Below are 23,339 nucleotides of genomic sequence, written 5' to 3' on the forward strand. Positions count from 1 at the left end.
AGGTTCTCGGGTCCGTCACGTAGACGAAGAGGCGACCCCTGCAACTCGTCCGCGTACCCCCGCCCCAGGAGCTCAGCGCCTGTGGCCGCCGCAGTGCTTCCCGCCGAAATCGCTCTGACGCACCCCTGGCGGCCCGCGGCTGCGAGCTTAAGAGCGCAGTTTCAATTTCAGGTTAATAACAAAAGGAGACGCACCTGGACTTTCCTGGAGCCTTCTGCGTTTTTAAGCGTCGGGTGGAATTAGGGGTCCTTTGGCTGTAAACTACGCTTGTTTGAAAATAGAATCAGTCCTGCTCTCTTCAGCGGTAAGTCTTAGAGCAAAAATGTTTAACTGCGTAATCCTGAGGCAGCGTCTCTTGCTCACTGTAGTTTGAGTAGAACTTTCCACGACACCTAGACAGCCTTGCTCTTGCGTGCAACCAGCTGCAGGTTAATATTTATTTACAAATAAAGGCGAAATTGATCCCTAGGTCCTACTGAATACCCCTTCCTGAACAGAGGATGGGGGTTTAAGCCGTCCTGTGTACTCCGTAGATAAACCTAATCAGTCATGGCACTCGGAGGCGCGCCCTTTTTATCTTGATTGGATCTACCTGAATCCGAACTAAATCCCGTCTAACCTGTACAGTGAAGGAGAGAGCACATTCTGGAGAGCCTCCCAGAAACTCTAGGAGTCTAATGCAGAATCTTGCTCTATCCCACATTACGTTGTTTTAGAATCTCACATTTTAACAACGTTCTCTACAGTACAAATACTTAAAACCTCCAGTTGCGGGATCCAAGAGCAATATTTTTTCACACTTCCTCCAGTGATTACAACGTGGTGCCTGTGTGAGACCCGTGCTATCAGTGCATTATCGTGTGTGTTCGCGGCATGCACGCCCCATTTTAGTCTTGTGAAAATTGGCCTTCGTGTGTCCGGCCGTCCCTGCGCCTGCATGTCCAAGGAGGGCCCCCAAGATGTTGATCTGCAGAACGTGATGGAAGGAGCCAGGGGCTGGGGTAAACCATAAAGGAAGGGAATCAGGTCATTTAAGATGCCTGGGTTCTACCTTTTAGATTCCACTTTTTCCTGGTGGTAAGAGAGAGAGACGATTGAAGCTTTTTGAAAACCATTTTTCAAAGAATTTGAAATTACTTCTTAACCTGTTAAAACTTTACTTTTATCAGGGTTCCCCCAACAGTACCTGGATAGTATTTTATGTAATTATCACAGGAGGCTATTAAGACAAATTTATCTTTAACACAACGTTCTCAGGGAAATTAACTTGACTTTCCCAGTTCTACCTTTCCCAAGTTAAGTGTAGTAGTTCTCCAGTGTACTCACTGGACTTCATATATCCTGGTCCTTTGGGACACGTTCATCACTTGGCTATGGATGATGGTAGGGATGATGTTTTTTCTACTGAAAAGCGTATTTTAACATCTTATATTTTTGTCAGTTAAATAAAATATCAACGTTTGAGCAAATACAGGTCACAAGAAATGAAGTTACCAAATAAAACTGGGAAGGAAAGATTTGAGTATCTCCACCCTGACCCCCAGAGATTCTTGTAAATTCTGTTGAGCTCCATAGCCAGCTTGCTAGAAATTGTTCATCTCAGTAAAGGTCAGTCTGCATCTGGAGTCTCACCTCTAGCCCGTGGAGTCCCTACCTGGGATTGTCCTGGCCTTGGCTCCACCCCCTCCCTGAAGAAGCCCCTCCCACCCCCGGTATTTAGATTTCTAAGTCTTATCAGTTTCCTCGCTGTTATCCTCCATATTACCCTATGAAAAGGTAAACCTTTTAAATACTGTGGGGACCGTCCTGGGTGTGTGCTTTAATTATGGAAGCTTCTGGCTATAAAGGAACTCTGCCGCCTCAACCTGCCCTACCCTGGAGAAAGTTCGCTGAGCCCGCCCCAGCCCCAGCCCCAGCCCCAGCCCCAGCCCCGCTGGTTGCTCTGGTGAGTGCTGAGGCACTGAGGCAGACGGCCATATTGCTCTTTTTTAGGACAATTCGTTACCTACCAGGAGTGTCTCCGACTGTGGGCATCCCCCCCGGGTTGTTCCTTAAAAGGTGAGCTCTTTTAAGAAAAGTAATTTCTGTTTACATTTGGTATATTAAAGCAGGAGATTTTCTTAACTATGAAATAAAAGTTTTGTTATTTGTTTTAAATCTAAGATTGAGCAGAAATCTATAGCACTCTTCAACTGAGTTTTACTTAATGTCCTGAGCACTGTAAAACTCCACAAGGAATCCAAATGTAGAAGATTCTGGGGGCAAAGTGAGGATAAAGAGTTAAGTTTGCATCTAAAATTAGGTTTGAGTTTCATTGAAAAAATGAATTACAAGTCCTAGGACTTCTTCTGAGAAGTGGGAGAGAAAAATAATTCTGGAGTGTAAATAAGTTTGTATTGAATGTTTATTTGTAGACACGTGTTTGAGAAAATAATGCTCTTTTCTTTGCCTTCAGAGAAATCACTTTGTTTTTGAAACTTTATTTTTTGAAGCAAAATATCTATAATCTGTACTCTTGTTAGGTATTTTAAGTAATTCTTACATGACATGTTTGTGTTCGCTTATGCTTCGTGCACGTCTTTCAGCCTAGACTGCCATATTGTAGAGGGAGGTACTGACCTCACATGGCCATCAGTTAATCTCTTGCTAATCTTGGGCCTGCTGTGCTGGGGGTGGGGCCACAGTGACCAATGGAACAGACCCCGTCAGTCCCTGGCAGGATTTCCAAGCAGTTTTGAAGACACATTTTAAATGAATCAGAGCAAACATGCTATGGAAGTGTAGAACCATAAGACTTAATTCAAAGGGGAAGATCTTGTGGAAAGGTATGTTCGATCTGAGACTTTAAGGATTAGTAGGATTTAACTAGACAGAAGGTTGGGTGGAGTGTATTTGGAGAGAGAATTATGTGTGTCAAATGCAAGGGAGCAGAAAGCCTGGCACATTCCAGACATAGGAAAATGGATAAAGGGGGTTTTTTTTGTTTTGTGTTTTGGTAAATAGGAGTGCTGTAAGCTAGATAATTGTGTTTGTTGGAGGCCAGAGTCGCAAGGTCTAAGCATCCCTTAATACTGTAGTTTGTGTTCCACTGCCAGTGGGAAGCCACTGAGAACTTGGAACAGGAGAATGACATAAAGTCAGTTTTAGGAGAACACTTGAGCTGCAGATTGGGTTGCAATAAGGGCTAGCCATTACATTACACTTAGAAAAGTTTAAGAACCAGGTTAAGAGTATCCTGGCATGTGCTGTTGGTACTGGAATTTAGAAATGAGGAAGTAGAAAGGGATATGAGGGCAATGCAGAAGGGAAAAGTTTGATGATTGAAATCGCCAAGGAAGGAGTTACTAAGCTCTTAATGTGCCATGAATGGCTATGGACTGAGTATAGGTTGTGAGAAACTTTTATTATTTGTTGAATTCAAGAGTTCCTGAATAGGATTTGGGAATGTGGATTAGAGTGGTGAATGGGATCATTTCAGAGAGATAATGAATTCATTGGATTTGAACTTCCTGGGTGAAGTTGTCCAAGGTTTACTCCATTTTCTTTCTAGAACCTTGGGATGATAAGTAAGGCTATTTATACCTGCAGCCAGAGCACTATAAAAGTGTCAGAGAAAAATGCTGCTTTCATTTGTGGTGTATAGGAGCTGTGGATTGATGGGTCTCTGGGTCTCAGGAGGCCAAAGGCTGGGGACAGGAGTGTCTAACCCAGAGCTAGTTGACCAGGATCCTGTGAGGCTGTCTACAAAGGGACTCCCAAGTCCAGTGATTTCCTGCAGTTCAGTGTTGAGGAAGGACTCCCCGGAAGAAGCTGGGAGAACCTTATCTAAGGAATTAATAGGAAAACCAGGAGACAGTTACATGATAAGAGCCAAAGGGAGAAAGGATTTCTGAAGGAAGTACTTAAATCCTGCTGTCAGAATGAGTAAAATGAAGAAGATAGGATAAGGATACCCTTTTCTTCCCAGGGGAGTGAAAGGTTTTGCCCTTTTAATGTTGAGGAGTAGAGGGGACAGGAGAGGCCTGCCTTTCTGAGGAGATTTTCCTGAGAAGATCAGCAAATCAGCAAGTAGCTGGAGGCAAAGTTGGGGTAGGGGAAGGTTTATTATGGCATTGGTTAGAAATTGGCATACTTGTAACTAAGAAGGTGTGTTCTGTGAAGACTGCAGATAAAGAATTTCTTTAGTATGAATGGAGTTGGAACCAGAGCAGGGCTGTGATCCTGATAATGATATCAGCTAATAAGAGAAACAACTTCTTGTTTATAAATTTTTACACTTTGTGGCAGTTCCTTTACATCATATCCATTTTTTGAACTAGATGACCCCACCCAAAGATGAGGGAAGACTAGGTGAGGTTGCCACAGATTACTCAGGGCCTTGGGAGAGTGGGGGGTGGGGTAGAACTGTAGGCAGCATGGAGGGCCCATTTTAAGGTTGGTGACCCTGATTCCACAGTAGTCATTCCCAGCTGTGAGCCGTTTTACCCGTAGGGAAGAAACAATTGGGAATGTTTGGAGATAGATTTGGGGTTATCACAACTAGAGGGGGAGGTTTAAAAAAATAAGTGTTGCATAGAGTGATTTTGTCAAATATTTAAATATAAATTATAAAAATGACTCAGTTTGTCAGTAATTGCTTTTCTCTTCTACTAGTGCAGTTGGACCTTTCATATGTTACATATGTGCTCTGCCTTTTCTCTAATAACAAGAAAATATCCTTGCTCTAACCTGATCAGTATTAATTCCTCTATGATCATGACACCAAGATACACCTATTCTCTTGCCTTTTACTACAGTAATGTAATCTCATGTTTTCTACTCCAGTTCTGAAAAGTTCTCTATTTCTAAATACTAGCATATTTCATTCTTTTGTCTTCTGTTCTAGAACATAAAATAATTGACCATTAGAACTGCTAGGTTTTGGCTTAAAAGCCCCGTATCACTGTCTTTTAAGTCTCCTAATTTGTTCTTTTTCAGTCTGTGAGTAATATATACATTTGGGGGGAGACCTGGGATCAACTCAGCTCAAATGTGTTTGGTATATTAACATTTACTTTTACTTTTTTTTTTTTTTTTTTTTTTTTTTTGGTCTGTAAAATCGGAAGACAATATTTACTGCATATTCTTGTACATAGTAAATGAAAAATTATGTAAAGTAGTTTCTGCTTTCTTTTCAGCCACAAAAAGCTGCACCCAAGCTTGTTTGACGTCTGTCCTCTCAAGTGTCCATGATGCTGGGCCCCGAGGGAGGTGAAGGCTTTGTGGTCAAGCTCCGTGGCCTGCCCTGGTCCTGCTCTGTTGAGGACGTGCAGAACTTCCTTTCTGACTGCACAATCCGTGATGGGGCGGCAGGCGTTCATTTCATCTACACTAGAGAAGGCAGGCAGAGTGGTGAGGCTTTTGTTGAACTTGAATCAGAAGATGATGTAAAAATGGCCCTTAAAAAAGACAGGGAAAGCATGGGACACCGGTACATTGAGGTGTTCAAGTCCCACAGAACCGAGATGGATTGGGTGTTGAAGCACAGTGGTCCAAACAGTGCCGACACCGCCAATGATGGCTTCGTGCGGCTTCGAGGACTCCCATTTGGATGCACCAAGGAAGAAATTGTTCAGTTCTTCTCAGGGTTGGAAATTGTGCCAAACGGGATCACATTGCCTGTGGACCCCGAGGGCAAGATTACAGGGGAAGCCTTTGTGCAGTTTGCCTCACAGGAGTTAGCTGAGAAGGCCCTAGGGAAGCACAAGGAGAGAATAGGGCACAGGTATATTGAAGTGTTCAAAAGCAGTCAGGAAGAAGTTAGGTCATACTCGGATCCCCCTCTGAAGTTCATGTCCGTACAGCGGCCAGGGCCCTATGACCGCCCTGGCACAGCCAGGAGGTATATTGGCATTGTCAAGCAAGCAGGCCTGGAGAGGATGAGGTCTGGTGCTTATAGTGCAGGCTATGGGGGCTATGAGGAGTACAGCGGCCTCAGCGATGGCTACGGCTTCACCACTGATCTGTTTGGGAGAGACCTCAGTTATTGTCTCTCAGGCATGTATGACCACAGATACGGAGACGGCGAGTTCACTGTCCAGAGTACCACTGGACACTGTGTCCACATGAGAGGGCTGCCATACAAAGCCACAGAGAACGACATTTACAACTTCTTCTCTCCACTCAACCCTGTGAGAGTCCATATTGAGATTGGCCCTGATGGAAGAGTGACGGGCGAAGCCGATGTTGAGTTTGCCACTCACGAAGAAGCTGTGGCAGCAATGTCCAAAGACCGGGCCAACATGCAACACAGATACATAGAACTTTTCCTGAATTCCACAACTGGGGCCAGCAATGGGGCGTATAGCAGCCAGATGATGCAAGGCATGGGGGTGTCGGCCCAGTCCACTTACAGCGGCCTCGAGAGCCAGTCTGTGAGTGGCTGTTATGGGGCTGGCTATGGAGGCCAGAACAGCATGGGTGGATATGACTAGTTTTGTAGGAGCATTTGAGTTATTGCAATCAAATTTTCACAGGCAGCCAACAAGCAGTGAAAAGCAGTTACTACTCTAGAGGAAGTTGTGGGACCCATTTTGCACCATGAGTTTGTGAAATCTGGATTAAAAAATTACCTCTTCAGTGTTTTCTCATGCAAACTTTCTTCTAGCATGTGATATTGAGTAAACTAAAACTATTTTCAGCTTTTCTCAATTAACATTTTGGTAGTGTACTTCAGAGTGATGTTACCTGAGTTAAAGTAGTTTTGAGTACATTAAATGGATCTTTTACACCACATCACCGTGAACACATTGGGGAGACGTACTTTTTTGGAAAACTCAAGGTGCTAGATCCCTAATTCAAAGAGGAACATTTCTCATGTTTGTTCATTCTAGTTTATTTTCATTTAAAATCTTTTAGGTTAAGTTTAAGCTTTTAAAAATAAGTTAGTTTTGAAAATTGAGACACATTACTAATACTGTAGGAATTGGTGAGGCCTTGACTTAAAATAAAACTTTCTTTGTACTGTGATTTCCTTTTGGGTGTATTTTGCTAAGTGAAACTTGTTAAATTTTTTTGTTAACTAAATTTTTTTCTTAAAATAAAGATTTTTCCACAATGACTGGCACCGACTATATACTCACCAAAAAGTAGGATGGGTGGTTGAAGAGAACTTGTTTTAATGCTGCTGTATTTCGGTGTGAATTTCAAAATTTAGTACGTGAAATCTAAGATTTCCCTCTTCCTATACCAAGGCTAAATTAAAAGTTTGATTTTTAAAATATTAAATATGAGTGGCAGACATGGTGACTGGAAACGCATCCTCGAGAGTATTAAAATAGAAGCACACAGTCCCAGCCTCCCGTGAGACTAGTGCTGTTCTTAATCAGCCATTTGTAATGTTCTGCTCTTTCCTTATTGTATGCAGGAGTCCTATTTATTTCTCATAGCTGGAGGTCCTTCATTTTGGGTGCCATACATTGGCAGTCACTAACCACAATTTCAGCTTTTTTTTTTTTAAATATAAATTGCACTAGTTTTTTTTTCACACTACCTCAAACACTCCCAGGTTAGCAGTTACAGGTTATTGCGGACTTAACGTAATAAGCTTGAGATAGACCTATTTCCAAAATAGAAAATCATTCTCCACCTAGCAGTAGAAAACAATGCCCAAATTCCAGGCAGCTCTGCACAGCTTCTAAGCATTTACGTAGACTATAGAATCTTACCTCAGCCTCTCTCGGCTTCCCAGGCCCACCCTACCTGCCATTCTTCCAGTGGGTGTTCTGTAGATTCAGATGGCCTTAGGGGAGCAGCAGTGCCCAGGAAGGTGCTGGGACGCAGGCTGAACTAAGAAAATCCATTCTGAAGACTGGGTAACAGATTCTGGGGGAGTCAGAGCTCAGGTACCTGCTGTGAGCCATATTCACACATCTAACGTGTTCCCAAGTCTCCAGCAATAGTCCACTATAGGGATGCAAAGGCCCTCTGGGTTGTAAGGAAGACCCAGAAACCAGGTAGAGCACCTGGGAGCTTAAACCTGCAATGACGAGATTCCACGAAAGGCCAAGATTTGATAGGGCAGGGACGTTTGAGGAGTATATTCACCCCATATGAAGCTCCCTTGCTAGGGTTTAGGGTCCAAATAAGGAAGGGGTGGGCTCCCCAGAGGAATGTGCTGTATTATCTGAAACTGCTGGGCCAGCAGCAGTGGCTCCCTCCTAGAAGAACTGTCCGGGGGCCTCGCCTATGGTAGGTAATTTATAAGATGTCCTCATGAAACAACTTGAGTACTGTTTCCAGAATGGATTGACAAGCTGTTGGTCAAATCCAGCCTGCTCCCTTATACGTGGTCCACGACCTAAGGATGGCTTTTACGGATGAACCAACTTCATGTCAAGGAATCCCATTTAAAAACTTCCCAAACGAATTCTGTTCTTACTAGTAGACTGAAAAATTTAAATCTGCCTCAGCCTGCAAAACCTAAAATATTTGCTATCTAGCACCTCACAGGAAATTCTGCTTAGTTTTTATTCCAAAGAACTAGTATTTAAGACTTAGCATGACACAGAAAGGAGGCCCCACTGCAGGAGGAAATGCACATGCTACCAAAAAGCTGGAGCCTGATTCATACGGGGGAGGGGGGACGGGGGACTAGAAGGCTGAGTGTAAAATAACCAACATCTGTGACAGGATTTTGAGTAAAATCCTGGGAGTCCATCCTAACAGTCTGCTGGAGTCAACTCTTGAAGCTTGGAGACAGCAACCTATGGGAGGAAGGGTTGCTGGGTGTAGAGAAAAGAGGTCATCAGATTCAAGTGGGCATGTTAGGATTTTGTATATGAAGCCAGGAAAAACCAGCTAAAGATGTGCTGTCAGTCCTAGTTGAAAGCATGGCAACTCTTAATCTTGAGGTCATGACTTCAAGCCCCGTGTTAGGTATAGTGATTACTTAAACTAATTTTTAATTTTTATTTTTCATTTAAAAATTTAAAAAAATGTTTATTATTGAGACAGAAGCAGAGCATGAGTAAGGGAAGGGCAGAGAGGGAGGCACAATCTGAAGCAGGCTCCAGGCTCTGAGCTGACAGCACCCAGCCTGATGTGGGGCTCGAACCCACAAATGGTGAAATCATAACCAGAGCTGAAGTTGGACACTCAACTGAGCTACCCAGGTGCCCCACTTAATTTTTAAAAAGTATTCTGTGGATGGGCCCAAGAATAAGGGAATGTGCTAGGGAAGTGCACCAGCATTTTAAGCTTCATGGAAATTCAGTTATGGTTGGAAGTGTAAGAAAATAGGAATAAATGGATTCCATCACATGTGAGGTAAGCGTGATTGCCTTAATAGACAGTAAAGCCCAAAAGGCAGTAAGGGGCTTCACCTGGCCAGATCTGTATGGACAGGGGCCACACACAGGCACAGCTCTTAAGGTCTATCAACTTTCTGCTCCCAATTATTCCTGCTCTTCGGCTATATGAACAGAGCTAATTGAAAATCAGGATCATCTTTGTTAGAATGGAACATGAGAAAGCCAGGTGGACAAGTGGATTTGCAGGCCAAATTCATCTTACTGTAGGTTAAACAAGTTTGCAGATCCCTCCAGTTAACTCCGAGTGAATTAGTTACAACGGGGTACACTAGGCAGTTGACAGCTTCCCCGCTGCCTCCCCTCCCCCCCATCCCTCGCCTGTGGATTAAGAGCCATAATGGCACGAAGGGCCAGGGGGACCCTCTCAAATGGTGTTCCCCCATCCAAGACCGTGATGAAGGAGAAATGCCATGTCCTAGGGTTGGACCATGCTCGCAAACTTTAAAAAGGGCAAGCAAATGCCCTTGTATTTTGCTTGTCTGGTTTCACCAAACAGCAGATGCATTCTGGTAGACCAGGAACTTCATCAAGGAGTTACCTCAGTACAGCTCTGCGTAAAACGTGGTGCCCTTGCCAGTACACATCAAGTCTCCAACACTTGAGAACTCCTGACCTAATGCATACATTCTCTTCAAACAGCATCAAGGAGATTTAAAAAATTTTACATTTTCATAACATTAGAGCACATTCCGTGTCTTCCTCCAGGGTTACGGTAACTCTCCTGCTCTCTGTTCTAGGAGTCTGAAGAGACACTGATCACCTTGCCATGCTCCATTATGTTAATAATATCTTCCAGGTGTGTGTTGGGGAGGAAGTGAGTACTCTGTGTGCTACAGGAAGAATTCAGAGCTTCCCACATCAGGAACGTTTTTTGAAGTCTGATAGTCTTGGGCAAGGATGGGCAAAACTAGAGTCCTGGGGCCACATCTGGCCTGCTGCCAGTTCTTTGGTACACAGCCATGTCCATTTGTTCGTCTGCGGCTGCTCTTGTCCTACATTGACAGAGAGGTGGGTACTTTAATGAGAGACCATGTGACCCACAAAGCCTCAAGTATGTACAATCTGAGCCTTTACAGGAAATGTGTGCTAACTCCGCCTTGGGCACATCTGGGACATTTCCTCCAGAGTAAAGGTCAAGACACTTCATCACTAAGAGGCGTAATTTTTGGTAAGACATTTTGGATTTGGGGTTTATTTTACACATGAAAATACTGCTCCTACCAAATTAGTAGGTGACCAGAAGGCTGCAGGGGTTCTGCAAGCTGCCCCACCATCTACTACAGAGGACAAAGTAGGCCCCATAATCAAGGTATCTATGTTCATAGATTGTTTTGTGTGGTGTCTCTTGACAAGTCTCAGTCGTCACAGTTCAGGCCCTGAGTGTTAGGAATCAAGGCCATGCCCCTAATTCACAGAGCTGTTTCACTATTCAAAACACCGCTCCTGGAGTCCCCAAGCTTCACGCTGCACTACCGCCTCCCATGCTCTGTGGTGTTGGCAGAGGCGTCAAGTCATAAGGCCCCTTTAAGGCATCTCAGTTTTGTTTTTAGTTGTTGTGTAAAGCTTCTTGCACATACTTCATTAGATTTGCTTCCAGTATTTTATTATATTTTACATTGCATCTCTGATTTGCTTAGAGTTTGTTGTTGGGAAGTTTTAGGATTACAAAATAAATACTATGGATTTTTTTAGGTAAACTCTACACCTAACGTGAGGTTTGAACTCACAACCCCAAGATCAAAAGTTGCATGCTCAGGTGCTCCAAGAAATACTATGGATTTTTATATTGATTGTGGCCTTGCTGAGTTCACTAAATTCACTTACCAATGCTAACTTAAATGTAGAATTTCTTCATCAAAAATCATGCTGTTTGCAAACAATGATAGTTCTATTGATTTTTTTTTTCTAATCCCTATGTACTTTATTCTTTTCTTGCCTATGTACTTTATTCTTTTCTTGCCTTGTGGTCTGCTCTTAGATCAGAGTTTGTTTTTTATCATTGGAAACATGATGCTGAACGAAGTTGGAGTCCTTGGACATCCTTAGTTTCTTCCCAGTTTCAGAGAGAAAGCTTTTGTTATTTCTCCCTTAAAATACCAATTGTCAGGGCCAGGCAGGCTCAGTCAGTGGAGCATTCGACTCTTGATCTTGGGGTTATAAATTCAGGTCCCACACTGGGTATAGAGGTTATTTTTTTTCAAAAATCCTTAAAATACTGTTTTTTGGTCTCATACCCTTTATAAAATAAGAATTGGGGGCACCTGGATGGTTCAGTTGGTTAAGTGTCCGACTTCAGCTCGGGGTCATCGTCTCACGGTTCATGAGTTTGAGCCCCACATCGGGCTCTGTGCGGACAGCCCAGAGCCTGGAGTCTGCTTCAGATTCTGTCTCCCTTTCTCTCTCTGCTCCTCCCCTGTTCATGTTCTCTCTCTTTCTGTCTCTCAAAAATGGATAAACATTAAAAAATTTAAATTAGGAGAATTTCCATTTGCTTCAGGTTTTGTATATGTGCATTTTTAATCATTTGTAAATGTTGAATTTTAGATTATTTACTGCATCTCTCTCACATTATCTTGATATTCCTTATTATCTATCTCCCAATTCATTCATTCTCTGCAGCTAAGCCTAACTTCTTAAGCATCAGTTATGTTCTTAACTCCAGTCAATAACTTTTAGTTCCGGAGCACCTGACTAGCTGAGTTGGTGGAGTGTGCCACTCTTGATCCCAGGGTTGTGAGTCTGAGCCCACTGTTGGGTGTAGAGATCATAAGTAAATAAACTTAAAAATACCTTTAATTTTTTCACAATTCTGGAGACAGATCAAAAATCAAGATGTTGGCAAGGCCATACTCCCTCAGAAGTTGCAAGGAAGAATTCTTCCATGCATTTCTAGCTTCCATGGTTGCCAGCAAACTTGGCATTCCTTGGTTTGCAGCTGTATCATTCCCATTTATGCCTCTCTTGTCACATAGCCTTCTACCCGTGTCCAAATTTTCTTCTTTATAAGGACACCAGTCATTGAATTAGGGCCCACCCTAATCAAGTATGACCCCATCTTAAAATGATATCTGCAGAAACCCTATTTCCGAAGAAGGTCATAGTCTCAGCTACTGGTGGTTAAAACTTGAACATAACTTTTTGAAGTACACATCTTCCCTCACCATGCATCCATTCTATTTTTTTCTGAGACTCCCCATATACCATCTCCTTCCTTGAACATACCAGTCACAGTTTGAAGTCGTGGTCTAATCATTCCAATATCTGCATCTTCTTTTTCTGTGTTTATGTTGTCTGGTGTCATTTGTCTTTTATGCCTGGATATTGTTGATAGGGTTCACATATTGTGTACATAAATTGGAGGCATAGGATAATCACATGACCCATGTGCTATTATCATCTAAGAGAGGATTGGTGGCAGGCATGCAGCCGGACTTAAAAATTACCCTGAGAACACAAAAAGCTCAAAATGGCCAATATGTATTCAGCGGAAACCATAAAATGGTAATTTGAAAAGAGCCAAATCTGTGACCCAAACTCAGAAAATTCTGTAGGCACGAATTTAAATTTACATTCTGGTAGGGGTTGGAGACCCTAACAAATCAATCCGTAAAACATAAATAGTATACGAATTATGGCTGAGTACAAAGAAGCAATAATGATCAGTAATGAGGACAAATCGTGGTGGTGCAGTTGTGTGTCCAGAGGCCTCCAAAAAGGGCCTAAAAGAGGGCAATTCATTGATGATGCAGGGATGCTGCGGAATTGGGGAATGGCCAGCAGGGGGAGGAGTGCAATGCCTTACGGCTGAGGCTGCAGACGACAGGTGTTCCGACAGTACAATACCGAGGAAGCAGGGCGAGTATAGGAAAGGAGAGTGGGTGAAGATGGAATGTTGGTAGAGACTGAGGTCACAAGTAGGGCTTATGGGCCATGTTAAGGGGATTTTTTGGGGGGGCATCTTGGTGGCTCAGTTGGTTAAGCATCCGACTTTGGTTCAGGTCATGATCTCATGGTTCATGAGTTCAAGCCCTGCATTGGGCTAACTGCTGTCAGTACAGAGCCCACTTTGGGTCCTCTGCCTCCCTCTCTCTCTGCCCCTTCTTTGCTTGTGCTCTCCCTCACTCTCTCAAAAATAACATTTAAAAACTTTTTTTTTTTAAAGGGATTTTTCTGTAAGATAAATAGGGTATCTCTGGTGCATTTTGAGCAGAGTTGCTCTAATCTTCCCTTAATAATATTCCCCTGATGACTGAGTTGAGACTTGAGTGATAAATCCCACTACAGAGCCAGGCATAGGACCTACTTGTTACCCTGGGTTTTACAGCATTTTACACAAAAATTGAGGGTAAGGGATGCGCCTGGCTGGCTCAGTCAGTAGAACATGTGACTCTTGGTCTCAGGGTTGTAAGTTTGAGCCTCACATTTGATGTAGAGATTACTTAAAAATTAAAAATTTGAGGATTAGAAGCTGCTATACCTTCTGGAAAACAAATATTACAGTGTTCAATTTACTAGTCTTAGAATAAAATATAACTTTTTCTAGTTGATAGGTCCTTATTTTAAAAGCTGTCTCTCAAGACTACCACTCAGCAATACAAAGTAATGAACTATCAATTCATGTAACAACCTGGCTGCATCTCCAGAGAATTCTAGAATACTATATATATGTATATGTAGAATACTCATTACATGTGACAGAGTTATAGAATATTATCAAACTTTTGCCTTGATTATTTCTGGGTGCTGGGTTAAAAATTGATAACTATCTCTGTAATGTTCAGGTTTTCTGTTATAAGCATAAAAGATGTTTGCAATCAGAAAAGGAATAAGATTATTTAAATTTTAAAATGGGGAGGGGGCACCTGGCTGGCTCACTCAGTAAAGCATGCAACTTTTTTTTTTTTAATTTCTTTAAGTAATCTCTGTACCCAGCCAGGGCTCAAATTCATGATCCTAAGATCAAGACCCTCCTGCTCTTCCAACTGAGTCAGCCAGGAGACCAGAACATAGAACTCTGGATCTCCAGGTAGCAAGTTCAAGCACCACCTTGGGCATAGCACTTACATAAAAAATACACATACATACACATATACCTACAATGGGGAGGGATATACACAGTCCCCAAGCAGGCAGAGTCCCTGCCTCGTCTCCCAGGTAATGATAAGTACCAGAATGCAGGGTAGCCCAGTCCTTCAGAAACAGCTCAGGAGCAAGATGGCCTCCGAGAACCCCTGAGAGCCTTGGTTTCCTCCTATGCACAAATGGAAAGATACAAATTGAGTTAACAAGTGTGATGTTTGTAACAGTGCCCTTCACATGCTAAGTATTCAATTAGATAGAAATTATCTTTTGCTATCTCTGGTTCTCCGGGCAACCCCTCCTCTGGGAGAAGAGGACAAATGGAAGGAAATTCGGACTAGAGCTATGCCCCTCCAAGGAGAACTGGGCCCAGGGAAGGCATCTCTGAGACACAGGGAGAGATGCCACACAGGGAGGCCTGGGCAGAGACCACTCTCATCCTATGGCTACCTTTCCCTCCCGACTCCCGGACTGGGGTGGGGGTGAGGTGAGGAGGTGGAGACTGGACTTGTTTTTCAAGGGAATTGGAAGCCCAACTCCAGGGCCCAGCTGCCTGACCCACAGGCTAACTTACTCTCTATTACATTCCCGATCACCCTCCCTGACTTCTTCTACCCTAATTAAGCCAGACCCCAGATATCCTCCATGAGCCCCTTGCCCCAACCTTAGACAGGCAGAAGCTGCCTAAACCACCAAGTACCCACCTGTAATTGGACAAAGTCAGGCTCACTGATGCTGGGCAATGAGGGAGTGCCACATGTTGGGGGTGTAGGGGTTGTGGAGTCCCTCACCCCAGAGTGCTTGCTTATAGGACTTGAGGAACTGTGCAGTTTGTTCAGCCAAAATTGCAATAAAGCCGTGTTCAACAGGCTGAGAGCAAAGCAGGACTGGGACTGGGCTCTGCCACCAAGTGGAGCCAGGGAACTAAAACATTATGATGGGTGTGGAATGTTGTGTCCAGAAACCCTTTACCGGAGCAGGCGCCCAGGTTGAAAGCTCTGAATATTCAGTCCGAGTAACTTAGGTCCCGTGGCACCTGGCTGGTCAGTCAGTAGAGCATGCTATTCTTGATCCCTGGGTGGTGAGTTCAAGCCCCACATTGGGTGTAGAGAATACTAAAAAAAGGTAAATAAACTTCAAATCTTTTTATTTTATTATTTTTTTTGAGAGACAGAGTGAGCAGGGTAGGGTTAGAGAGAGAGGGAGACTCAGAATCCAAAGCAGGCTCCAGGCTCTGAGCTGTCAGCACAGAGCCCGACGCGGGGCTGGAACCCACAAACCATGAGATCATGACCTGAACTGAAGCCGGCCACTCAACTGACTGAGCCACCCAGGCGCCCCGGTAGATAAACTTCAAAAAAGTGATTTAGGTCTCCCAGGTAACTGCGGGGTTTCCTTCTTACTCAGCCAGACGAGCAAGCAACTCTTGATTTCCAGTCATGAGTTCAAGCCCCACATTAGATATAGAAATTACTTTTTAAGTTTATTTATTTACTTTTGAGAGAGAAAGAGTAGGAGTGGTGCAGAGAGAGAGTAGAGCCCTATACAGGTCTCCAACCCGGGGCTCTAACCCAGGAACCGTGAGATCATGACCTGAGCCGAAGTCAAGGGTCAGAGGCTTAACAGACTGAGCCACCCAGGCGCCCTGGTGTAGAGATTACTTAAATAAACTTAATTTTTTTTTTTAAAAGGCAGTTTTTTCCTCACTCAGAAGGGGGTGTTCTGACCAGGTGGCTTCCGTGTCTGCCACTCCAGCCCCACCAACGGCCACAGACTTTGCTTTCCTGGTGGAGCTCTTTTTTGCCTTCTCAAATGCAACCCACTCACACCAGCATCCTCCCAGTCTCCTCCAAGGAGAGGGACCGCACCCCACTCCCCAAGACTGCAGAGCGAGTTCAGAAGCCACCTTCCAAGGCTCTGACTCCACAGTGCCTGCGGCTGCTGCCCCTGTGTTGGGCTGCATGTGCCTCGTGCTCTCAGCCTTCCTCCTGCTCCTGTGTTCTGCCCTTAGGAGGGGACAGTGGTTCTGCCTGCAGTGGCTGCACCTGCCTCCTTCCTCTTTGATCTCATCGCCTATGTCCCAGGCACACTGATTTGCCTCTGGTCCTTGCAAAAGGTAGATTGAATGCGCTGATCTCTCCACTAGGAAAGATGTTTGTGCGGCTGGCGCCTCTAATCATTCACCTTTGAGGATCTGGCTCAGATATCACCTCTTAACCTGATCATATCACCATTGCTGCCCACACATTCCAGCTGCTGAAACACTCGGATCTCCTTCACAGCATGCATAGGCTCAGAGTCTTGGGGGTGTTGAGGGCCTTATAGGATAGGTCCTGCTGGGTGATGAGCTTGGCACAGCCGCCAACCTCCATGGCTCCCTGCCGCCCTTGGTCACCCACTGAGACAGTGGCTGCACTTTCAACCAGGTATCTCGAGTCTCACTCAGGTTCTTAGAGTTCCTGCTGCATCTCTGGGCCAGACTTGGAACCCTCCTCCACCTCCACCTCCTTATATGTCCTGTTTCAAGGGCCCTAAGCAGATCTGGGAGTCTCATTTTTAGACCTCAGGGCCTGGGATGGGCTGCCAACCAGGAGACAGGTTGGCCTGCTGTGGCCTCCTAACCCAAGTCTACAGTCAGGGGCCTGAGGTCTAGGACACATACTTTCCTCAGGATCCCACACCACCCTAAGAAGTGGAGGGAGGGTTTGGAGCAGTGCACCATTAGACAGAGCTTGAAGCAACACCAAGATGCACCAACATGGCTGTCCCATCACCCCAGATCCAGACTGTGCACCACTGTCTGGCTGGAACAGGGCAGATCTCTGCTGCTGAGCCTGTCTCCCCTCCAGGGCCTGTGCAGGGAGCAAGAGCTGGCCCGAGTGCACCTGAGCTCCTTCCATCCTGGGCTGCAGAGTTTGGTATGGAGGATGAGGCTGCAGGACAGACGGCTACTGAGGTGGGGGAGACATTTCCCGGCCCCACCCTGTACATAGAGACCTTTCAAGTGAGGTGTTTCAGCAGTGACTCGACACACTGAAGGACCTAGATCTGTGCACTATGCAGGGCTCCTTGGGATGTAGTGCATAGTAGGGTTCTGTAGGATATTACCTAGGGTGGGCAGCGGGTCTGTGGGTTAGTGTGAGGGTTATATAGGGTTTTACTGGGGTGAACAACAAAGGAATTGCTTCATTTCCTGAGCTGTATGAATGATAGACAGCATTCATTGAGTGAGGTGGTACCTTAGCGGAGGCTGAGCCCCCTGGGGATCATTCTGGGTTAGAGGATGTCATGAGTACTTGGCTCATTGGGTGTTCTAGGGTCTCTAGGCAAAGTGTGGAAATTGGAAGATCTTTTGATATTACATTGAGATATCTTGCACAGTGCATGGACGAGGGAAGGGGGCAGAAGATCAATTATCAGGAGGTTTTCAGAGTGGGGGGGCATGTGGGGAGTGGGCCTTAGGACAGACATGTGGCCACAGGAAACCTTAACAATCCACCGGACCCCTCCCCACCAGCCACTGAGGGGCCTGAACATTCCTGGGCAAGATGTCAGAGTCCCTGCCCAGCCTACCGATCCCCAACCAGACCCGCAGAAAGTCACAAGACCACTGGAGGGAGGAGTCAGACAGTTTAATTTAGAAATAAGCTTGGGACAGTGTCCTGATCAGATGGAAACTGAAGGGCCCAGCTTTGGAGAAAAAGGCCATCGTGGAGAGTAAGGGCTCCAAGTGGGGAGGGAACAGCGTGGGAGCTGGTATAGAGATGTCGCAAAGCTGGTCCTGTGCTCAGCAGGTACTGGCAGAGCCTGAGGAGAGAATGGGGGTGAGGTCCTGACAGACATGGCCACTACAAGACAACCCCCTCAGCCTCCGGAGACCCCCAAGGCTGGGCTGGCTCAGGACCGCGCCGCCTTACACATGGCATAACATTTAACAACTCAAATACTATGGCCACCCTGCCTGAGTGCCTGGAAGCCGCCCAAGGAAGACGAAGAAGCCCGTCTCACCTGGAGTGATGAGTGGAGTGGCTCTCTCAGGTAAGGGGCTGAGAAAGGAGCACATGAAATTAGCACCCCCCCTTCTGTCTTTTTACCCTGTCAGGACTCCTGGTGCCCCCTCCCCAGGGCTTTGTGCTCACAGCTCCAAGCCTGTTTGCAATTCTCTCTCTCTCTGCCCCTCCCCTGCTTGAACACGTGTGCGCCTCTCTCTCTCGCTCCATAAATAAAATAAACTTAAACACACAAACACACACTACCAAGGGTTATAGCTTTCTCTATTTGGGGTGCTTTGGGGCTGATTATCTGTGAATAACAAATCAGACTGCAAGCCCAAGGAGGCCCACAGGCTCTCCTCTTCCTCTAAATTGTAGAACTTTCCCCTCAAATAGGCGTGCTTAGCTCCAGGTGCATACAATAGGGGCCCTATCTCACCTGTGCTTCTTATTGTACTTGCATTTGCATTTTCCACCTGTGAGAGGAAGAGATGGTCAATGCAAAGAACCTGGGGAGCCTGGGCCAAGCCAAGCCCCCCCACCCGCCCCTGCCCTGCCTGCCAGCCCATCACTCACTCAGAGCTGTCAAGATTCCAGCGATGCACAGGAGCCCTCCAACAATCATCCCACCCAGCTGTAGGCTTTCCCAGTCTGGGGAGCAGAGGGAGTGAGCTGGCACCCGCCTGGCTCCGCTCCACTCATTCAAAAGATATTTATCATCACCTGCTTGTACAAATGCACTTACATTCCAGGCAACAAGAAAGACAAGCCAGTAAATAAATATAGCAAATAATATCTGGTGGGAACAGCACTAGGGAAAAAATATAAGCAGAACAGCACAGAAAAAGAAGGAAGGCTTTTCTGAAAGGTGGCGTTTGAGCTGACACTAGGGAGAGAGGAGTGTGTAGGGACACTGCAGGACAGTGCCAGCCCAAGGAAGAGGAAACCTGCCTGGGGGGCTGTAGGGCAAAGAGCCAGGTGCTGGGAAGGCAAGTGAGAGAGTAAACGGAGGCTTAGGTGAGATACCTGGGGACCCAACAGCCTCCAGCCCCTCCCCCAGAAATCTCCCTACATACCCCGCGGGCACCTTCCCTCCTTGCCGGTATGAAGTTCTCCCAAAGATCATGTTGCATGTTGGCCTTTCACTCTTTTCATAGACCATGCTGAGTCTGCAGTCCCCAATCCCAGCCCCATCTTGCTGTTCTTTCCTCATCAGCCCTCACTAAGCTCTAGCAAAGAGTTCCAGGACAGGCAAAGGTAGGGTAGGGGTGGGGGGTGAGGGATATCAGCTCTTACCATAATAGAAGGGACTGTCTTTATCTGTGGAAAAGGGGAAAAAGAAAAAAAAGAAGAAAGAATAAGGACCAGAACCAGGAGGCAGCATGTGGGATCTTAGAGAGAAAATGGGGGCAGCAGGAGCAGGGCAGTTTGGGGCCTTACTCACCGACCAGGTCATTGGCTTCCAAGGCAGGCAGACCTGGGTGGAAAAAGCAAGGGGATGGGGTATTAAGTCACGACACTGATCTCAAAATGAATCAGCAGGCAGGACCTCAGCCTAGAGGGGCAAAGATGAACCAACTTCATGGTAGGGGGAACCCTGGGGTCACCAGTTCCCTTCCTCACACCTTCTCCAGTCCCACACAGCCCTGGGATTCTCTCTCTCACCCCCATGGCCTTGCCACCCCTCCCCAACTCACCCTTCCTGCTACTTCTCCTGCTTCCTGCTAGCCTTTCTTGCATTTGAAATGGGATGGTGTGTTGGTATCTTTTTACCCTCTTCTGAGAAGCTTCCTGCACAGACCCTGGCCAACACACTGTTAGGGAATAGGGAAGGCTTCTCTCTCTTTTTTAAAGTTTGTTTATTTTGAGAGAGAGAGAGACAATGCGATTAGAAGAGGGACAGAGAGAGAGGGAGAATCCCAAGCAGGCTCTGCACAGTCAACACAAAGCCCTGTGCAGGGCTCAAACCTATGAAATGTGAGATCATGAGCTGAGCCAAAGTCAGACGCTTAACTGACTGAGCCACCAGGTGCCCCAGGAAATGCTTCTCTCTTTATGCCAACAGATGGTTACTGTTTTCCAAAGTTCAATTAGTTAGGACAACTTTTGCAATATCCACTTCCTAACTTATTATTTCCTTAGTGTCGCTCTTTAAATTGACAGTTTAAATGAAAACACATTTGTTAGACACCAGGCCCCCCCCTTGGGAGATGCTTTGCTGTTTTTCACTACCTTGGTGGGAGGGTGAGTGGCAGCAGGTTCACTTCTGGGGGTGGGGTGGTACTCACCTGCCAGTGTGAGGAGAAGGCCCCGGGTCACTCTCTTCATGACACAGCTTGAGGGCAGGGCTGCAGGGGAGGGGGAGAGGCCAGGGCACAAATCTCAAGGGTGCACTTGGCTTGTAAATTGGTTTGGGGAAAGTTGCTAATTTCTATTTTCTCATCTAGAGAGATGATGATAGTAATGACTAGTGGAGGGACATATATTGAGCTTCTACGACTTAAGTATTTAGAACAGTGCTCCCACACAGTGATTTGTTAAAGTCTTTTTAAATTTATTTAATTTTGAGACAGAGAGAGATAGAGCATGAATGGGGGAGGGGCAGAGAGAGAGGAAGACACAGAATCTGAAACAGGCTCCAGACTCTGAGCTGTCAGCACAGAACCTGATGCAGGGCTTGAACGCACAAACCATGAGATCATGGCCTGAGCTGAACCGTGAGATCATGGCCTGAGCTGAAGTTGGCTGCTTAACTGACTTAGCCACCCTTGAGCCCCTTTGTTAAAGTCTTTAATCAGATACCTTCTCGCCTCCGCCAGAGGAGCGGAGCTATTGTTCTAACTCCTGTTTTGGTGCCTGCCTTCCTAACTCCCACTCAAAAGGCTAAGGCACCCTGAGTTATTTTCCCCAAAGGTCTGGGCCTCAGGCACTATCAGGATGAATTCCAAGATAGTCTCCGCAAAGGGCCACTCTGGGCTGAGCAGCAGAGGAGAGAGCAGGCGAGCAAGCAAAAGGTGGTGGTGGAGGCAGGTGAGAGCCGCCCACCTCAGCCCGGTCCTTGGATCTTGTTTCAAGGCTGCCCCAAATTCCACTCAGAGTACAGGCTGCTATTGGCAGGAAACTGGTGGATCGAAGGATCATTACTCCTTTCTCCTTTCTCCTTGGGGTGAGAACTATCCATGTCCCCCCATTTACTAGTTCAGAGGGTGTGGCTATTTCCTTGAGATAAGACCCCTTCCAGCTTTCTGCATGTTATTAGCTGCAGGCAAGCATAGGAATTGTCAGCTTGTTGCAAACTGAAGCCATCATTGTTATCTGCTGGGCCCAAAGGGCTGGAACTCTAATCTTCTCAAAACCACAGAGCAACTGTGTGATTCAGTAGGTTACTTAACTTCTCTGTGCTTCAGTGTCCTGTAAACTGAGGATAATTAATAGTAACTGCAAAAGGTTATGTTTGAATTAAATGAGTATATGTGAAGGCTAAGAATAATGCCAAGCACATAGTAAGGAATGAAATGTGTTATAATAGACAAATACATAGCCCTTTACTTGCTAGATGTTATTTGTGAATTGCTTAATAGAGCCAATTTGATACATATATACATACATACATAGGTCCTTTTGCCCTGGATGGGAGGGACTATTAATGTACAGCTTCTGGACATGGGAGTTTGTTGGTTTTTAACGGTCTCCGAAGCTAGCCCTCATTTGGACTTGTACCCCCTCACTACCCTGTGATTCCTCAGTATTGAGGGTTGCAACTCCACTTTACATACTCCTTAGCCAAAGCCTGGCTTCTTCTTCTTCTTTTTTTTAAATTTTTTATTTATTTTTGAGAGAGAGACTCAGCAGGAGCAGGGGAAGGTCAGACAGAGAGGGAGACACAGCATCCAAAGACAGGCTCCAGGCTCTGAGCTAGAGATCAGCACAAAGCCTGACACGCGGCTCGAACCCACAACTATGAGATCATGACCTGAGCTGAAGCTGGACACTCAACTGACTGAGCCACCCAGGCGCCCCAAAACCTTGGCTTCTCTTTTCTCCAGCCCCTAACCCACCGCCCATATGACAGTGGCCATAGAGCAAGCAGTCTCCAATCCTCAAAACCCTCAAATGTGCATCCTGTTGCTGACTATACCCCGGCATACCTGGCACCCACCACCCCTTCCTCAGACGGTTGCCTCCTCTACCCTCACCCTTCTTCCCCTACCCTTCTGCTTGCAGCAGCCCTGAAGTCCTAGCTGACACTTGCTTACCTGAGAGCCAGGTGCAGAAAGCAGGTTTGGAAAGGCTGCTGGGGCTGTGCTCAGTGCAGGGGGGTTCCGGCTCTTTAAACCCAGCAGCTCCACCCAGGGCAACAATGCCATCGGGCAGGAGGGAACTAGTCAGATTCCTTGAGATTGCTGTGGCTCCTTCTCCCTCCCCCCTCCCCCCACTGTGCTCTGGAGACAGCGTGTCCAGCCACACCCCTTGCCCCTGAGCTCCTGGGGGCCCCAGGGCTATCAGAGGCTAAGGTGGTGGTAGGAGAGGGATGGGCTGGGTCTCAGACCTTTCTCCTGAGGAGAGGGGTGGACTTGCAGCTTCTTTAGCTCCCCTAGATCCTAAAAGTGGGGCCCACAGGGGGCTGGGAGACAGGATGTTTCTGGGTTCTTGTGCCAGCGGTGGGGGTTTCAGGAATTCTTTGTGGGGGTGTAATCCAGTCAATTAGGAGTCAGGGACTAGCCTGAGGCTCCATTTGCTCAGTGATTCCATTGCTTTTCCCTGGACTGGGTGTTATTTTATGTTATTTAAATTTTTTTAAATGTTTATTTATTTTTGAGGCAGAGAGAGAGAGACTGAGTGAGAGTGAGCAGGCGAGGGGCAGAGAGAGAGGGAGACACAGAATCTGAATCAGGCTCCAGGCTCTGAGCTGTCAGCA

The 23,339-nt window shown here is 46.0% G+C and overlaps 2 protein-coding genes across 9 annotated transcripts in view; one reads left to right on the plus strand and one right to left on the minus strand.

Moving 5' to 3' along the window:
• The window catches only part of HNRNPF (heterogeneous nuclear ribonucleoprotein F), a 19,412-nt gene extending 12,316 nt beyond the window's left edge, over positions 1 to 7,096 (plus strand). For 3 of the 8 annotated variants that reach the window (XM_029932170.1, XM_029932171.1, XM_029932169.1), the window contains 3 exons: positions 172 to 304; positions 1,993 to 2,058; positions 5,178 to 7,096. In XM_029932170.1, the coding sequence (XP_029788030.1) occupies positions 5,229 to 6,473 (1,245 nt within the window). In that variant the 5' untranslated portion in view covers positions 172 to 304; positions 1,993 to 2,058; positions 5,178 to 5,228 and the 3' untranslated portion in view covers positions 6,474 to 7,096. The remainder of the gene's footprint in view (positions 1 to 171; positions 305 to 1,992; positions 2,059 to 5,177) is intronic. The other 5 variants (XM_029932172.1, XM_029932173.1, XM_029932174.1 and 2 more) reach the window with 2 other exon arrangements.
• Positions 7,097 to 18,040: 10,944 nt separating this feature from the next.
• Positions 18,041 to 22,835, minus strand: FXYD4 (FXYD domain containing ion transport regulator 4). The gene is made up of 8 exons (XM_029916109.1): positions 22,678 to 22,835; positions 20,710 to 20,769; positions 19,866 to 19,898; positions 19,718 to 19,741; positions 18,998 to 19,072; positions 18,861 to 18,897; positions 18,438 to 18,475; positions 18,041 to 18,236 (listed from the first exon to the last, which is right to left on the minus strand). Exons 2-8 carry the CDS (start codon positions 20,747 to 20,749, stop codon positions 18,217 to 18,219), a joined length of 267 nt encoding a protein of 88 aa, XP_029771969.1. The 5' UTR covers positions 20,750 to 20,769; positions 22,678 to 22,835; the 3' UTR covers positions 18,041 to 18,216.
• Between the last annotated feature and the right edge of the window lie 504 nt (positions 22,836 to 23,339).

Source organism: Suricata suricatta, chromosome 2, assembly GCF_006229205.1.
Source record: "Suricata suricatta isolate VVHF042 chromosome 2, meerkat_22Aug2017_6uvM2_HiC, whole genome shotgun sequence".
Classification (NCBI taxonomy): domain Eukaryota; kingdom Metazoa; phylum Chordata; class Mammalia; order Carnivora; family Herpestidae; genus Suricata; species Suricata suricatta.

Bases quoted from the DNA above. Each gene is read 5' to 3' on its own strand.
- FXYD4 (XM_029916109.1), bottom strand. From the start codon at position 20,749: ATGAAGAGAGTGACCCGGGGCCTTCTCCTCACACTGGCAG. The intron at 19,742-19,865 runs GTGAGTAAGGCC...CCTTTTCCACAG, and splicing joins GGAAGCCAATGACCTGGTCG to ATAAAGACAGTCCCTTCTAT. The intron at 18,898-18,997 runs GTGAGTGATGGG...TTCCTCTCACAG, and splicing joins TGGAATCTTGACAGCTCTGA to GTGGAAAATGCAAATGCAAG.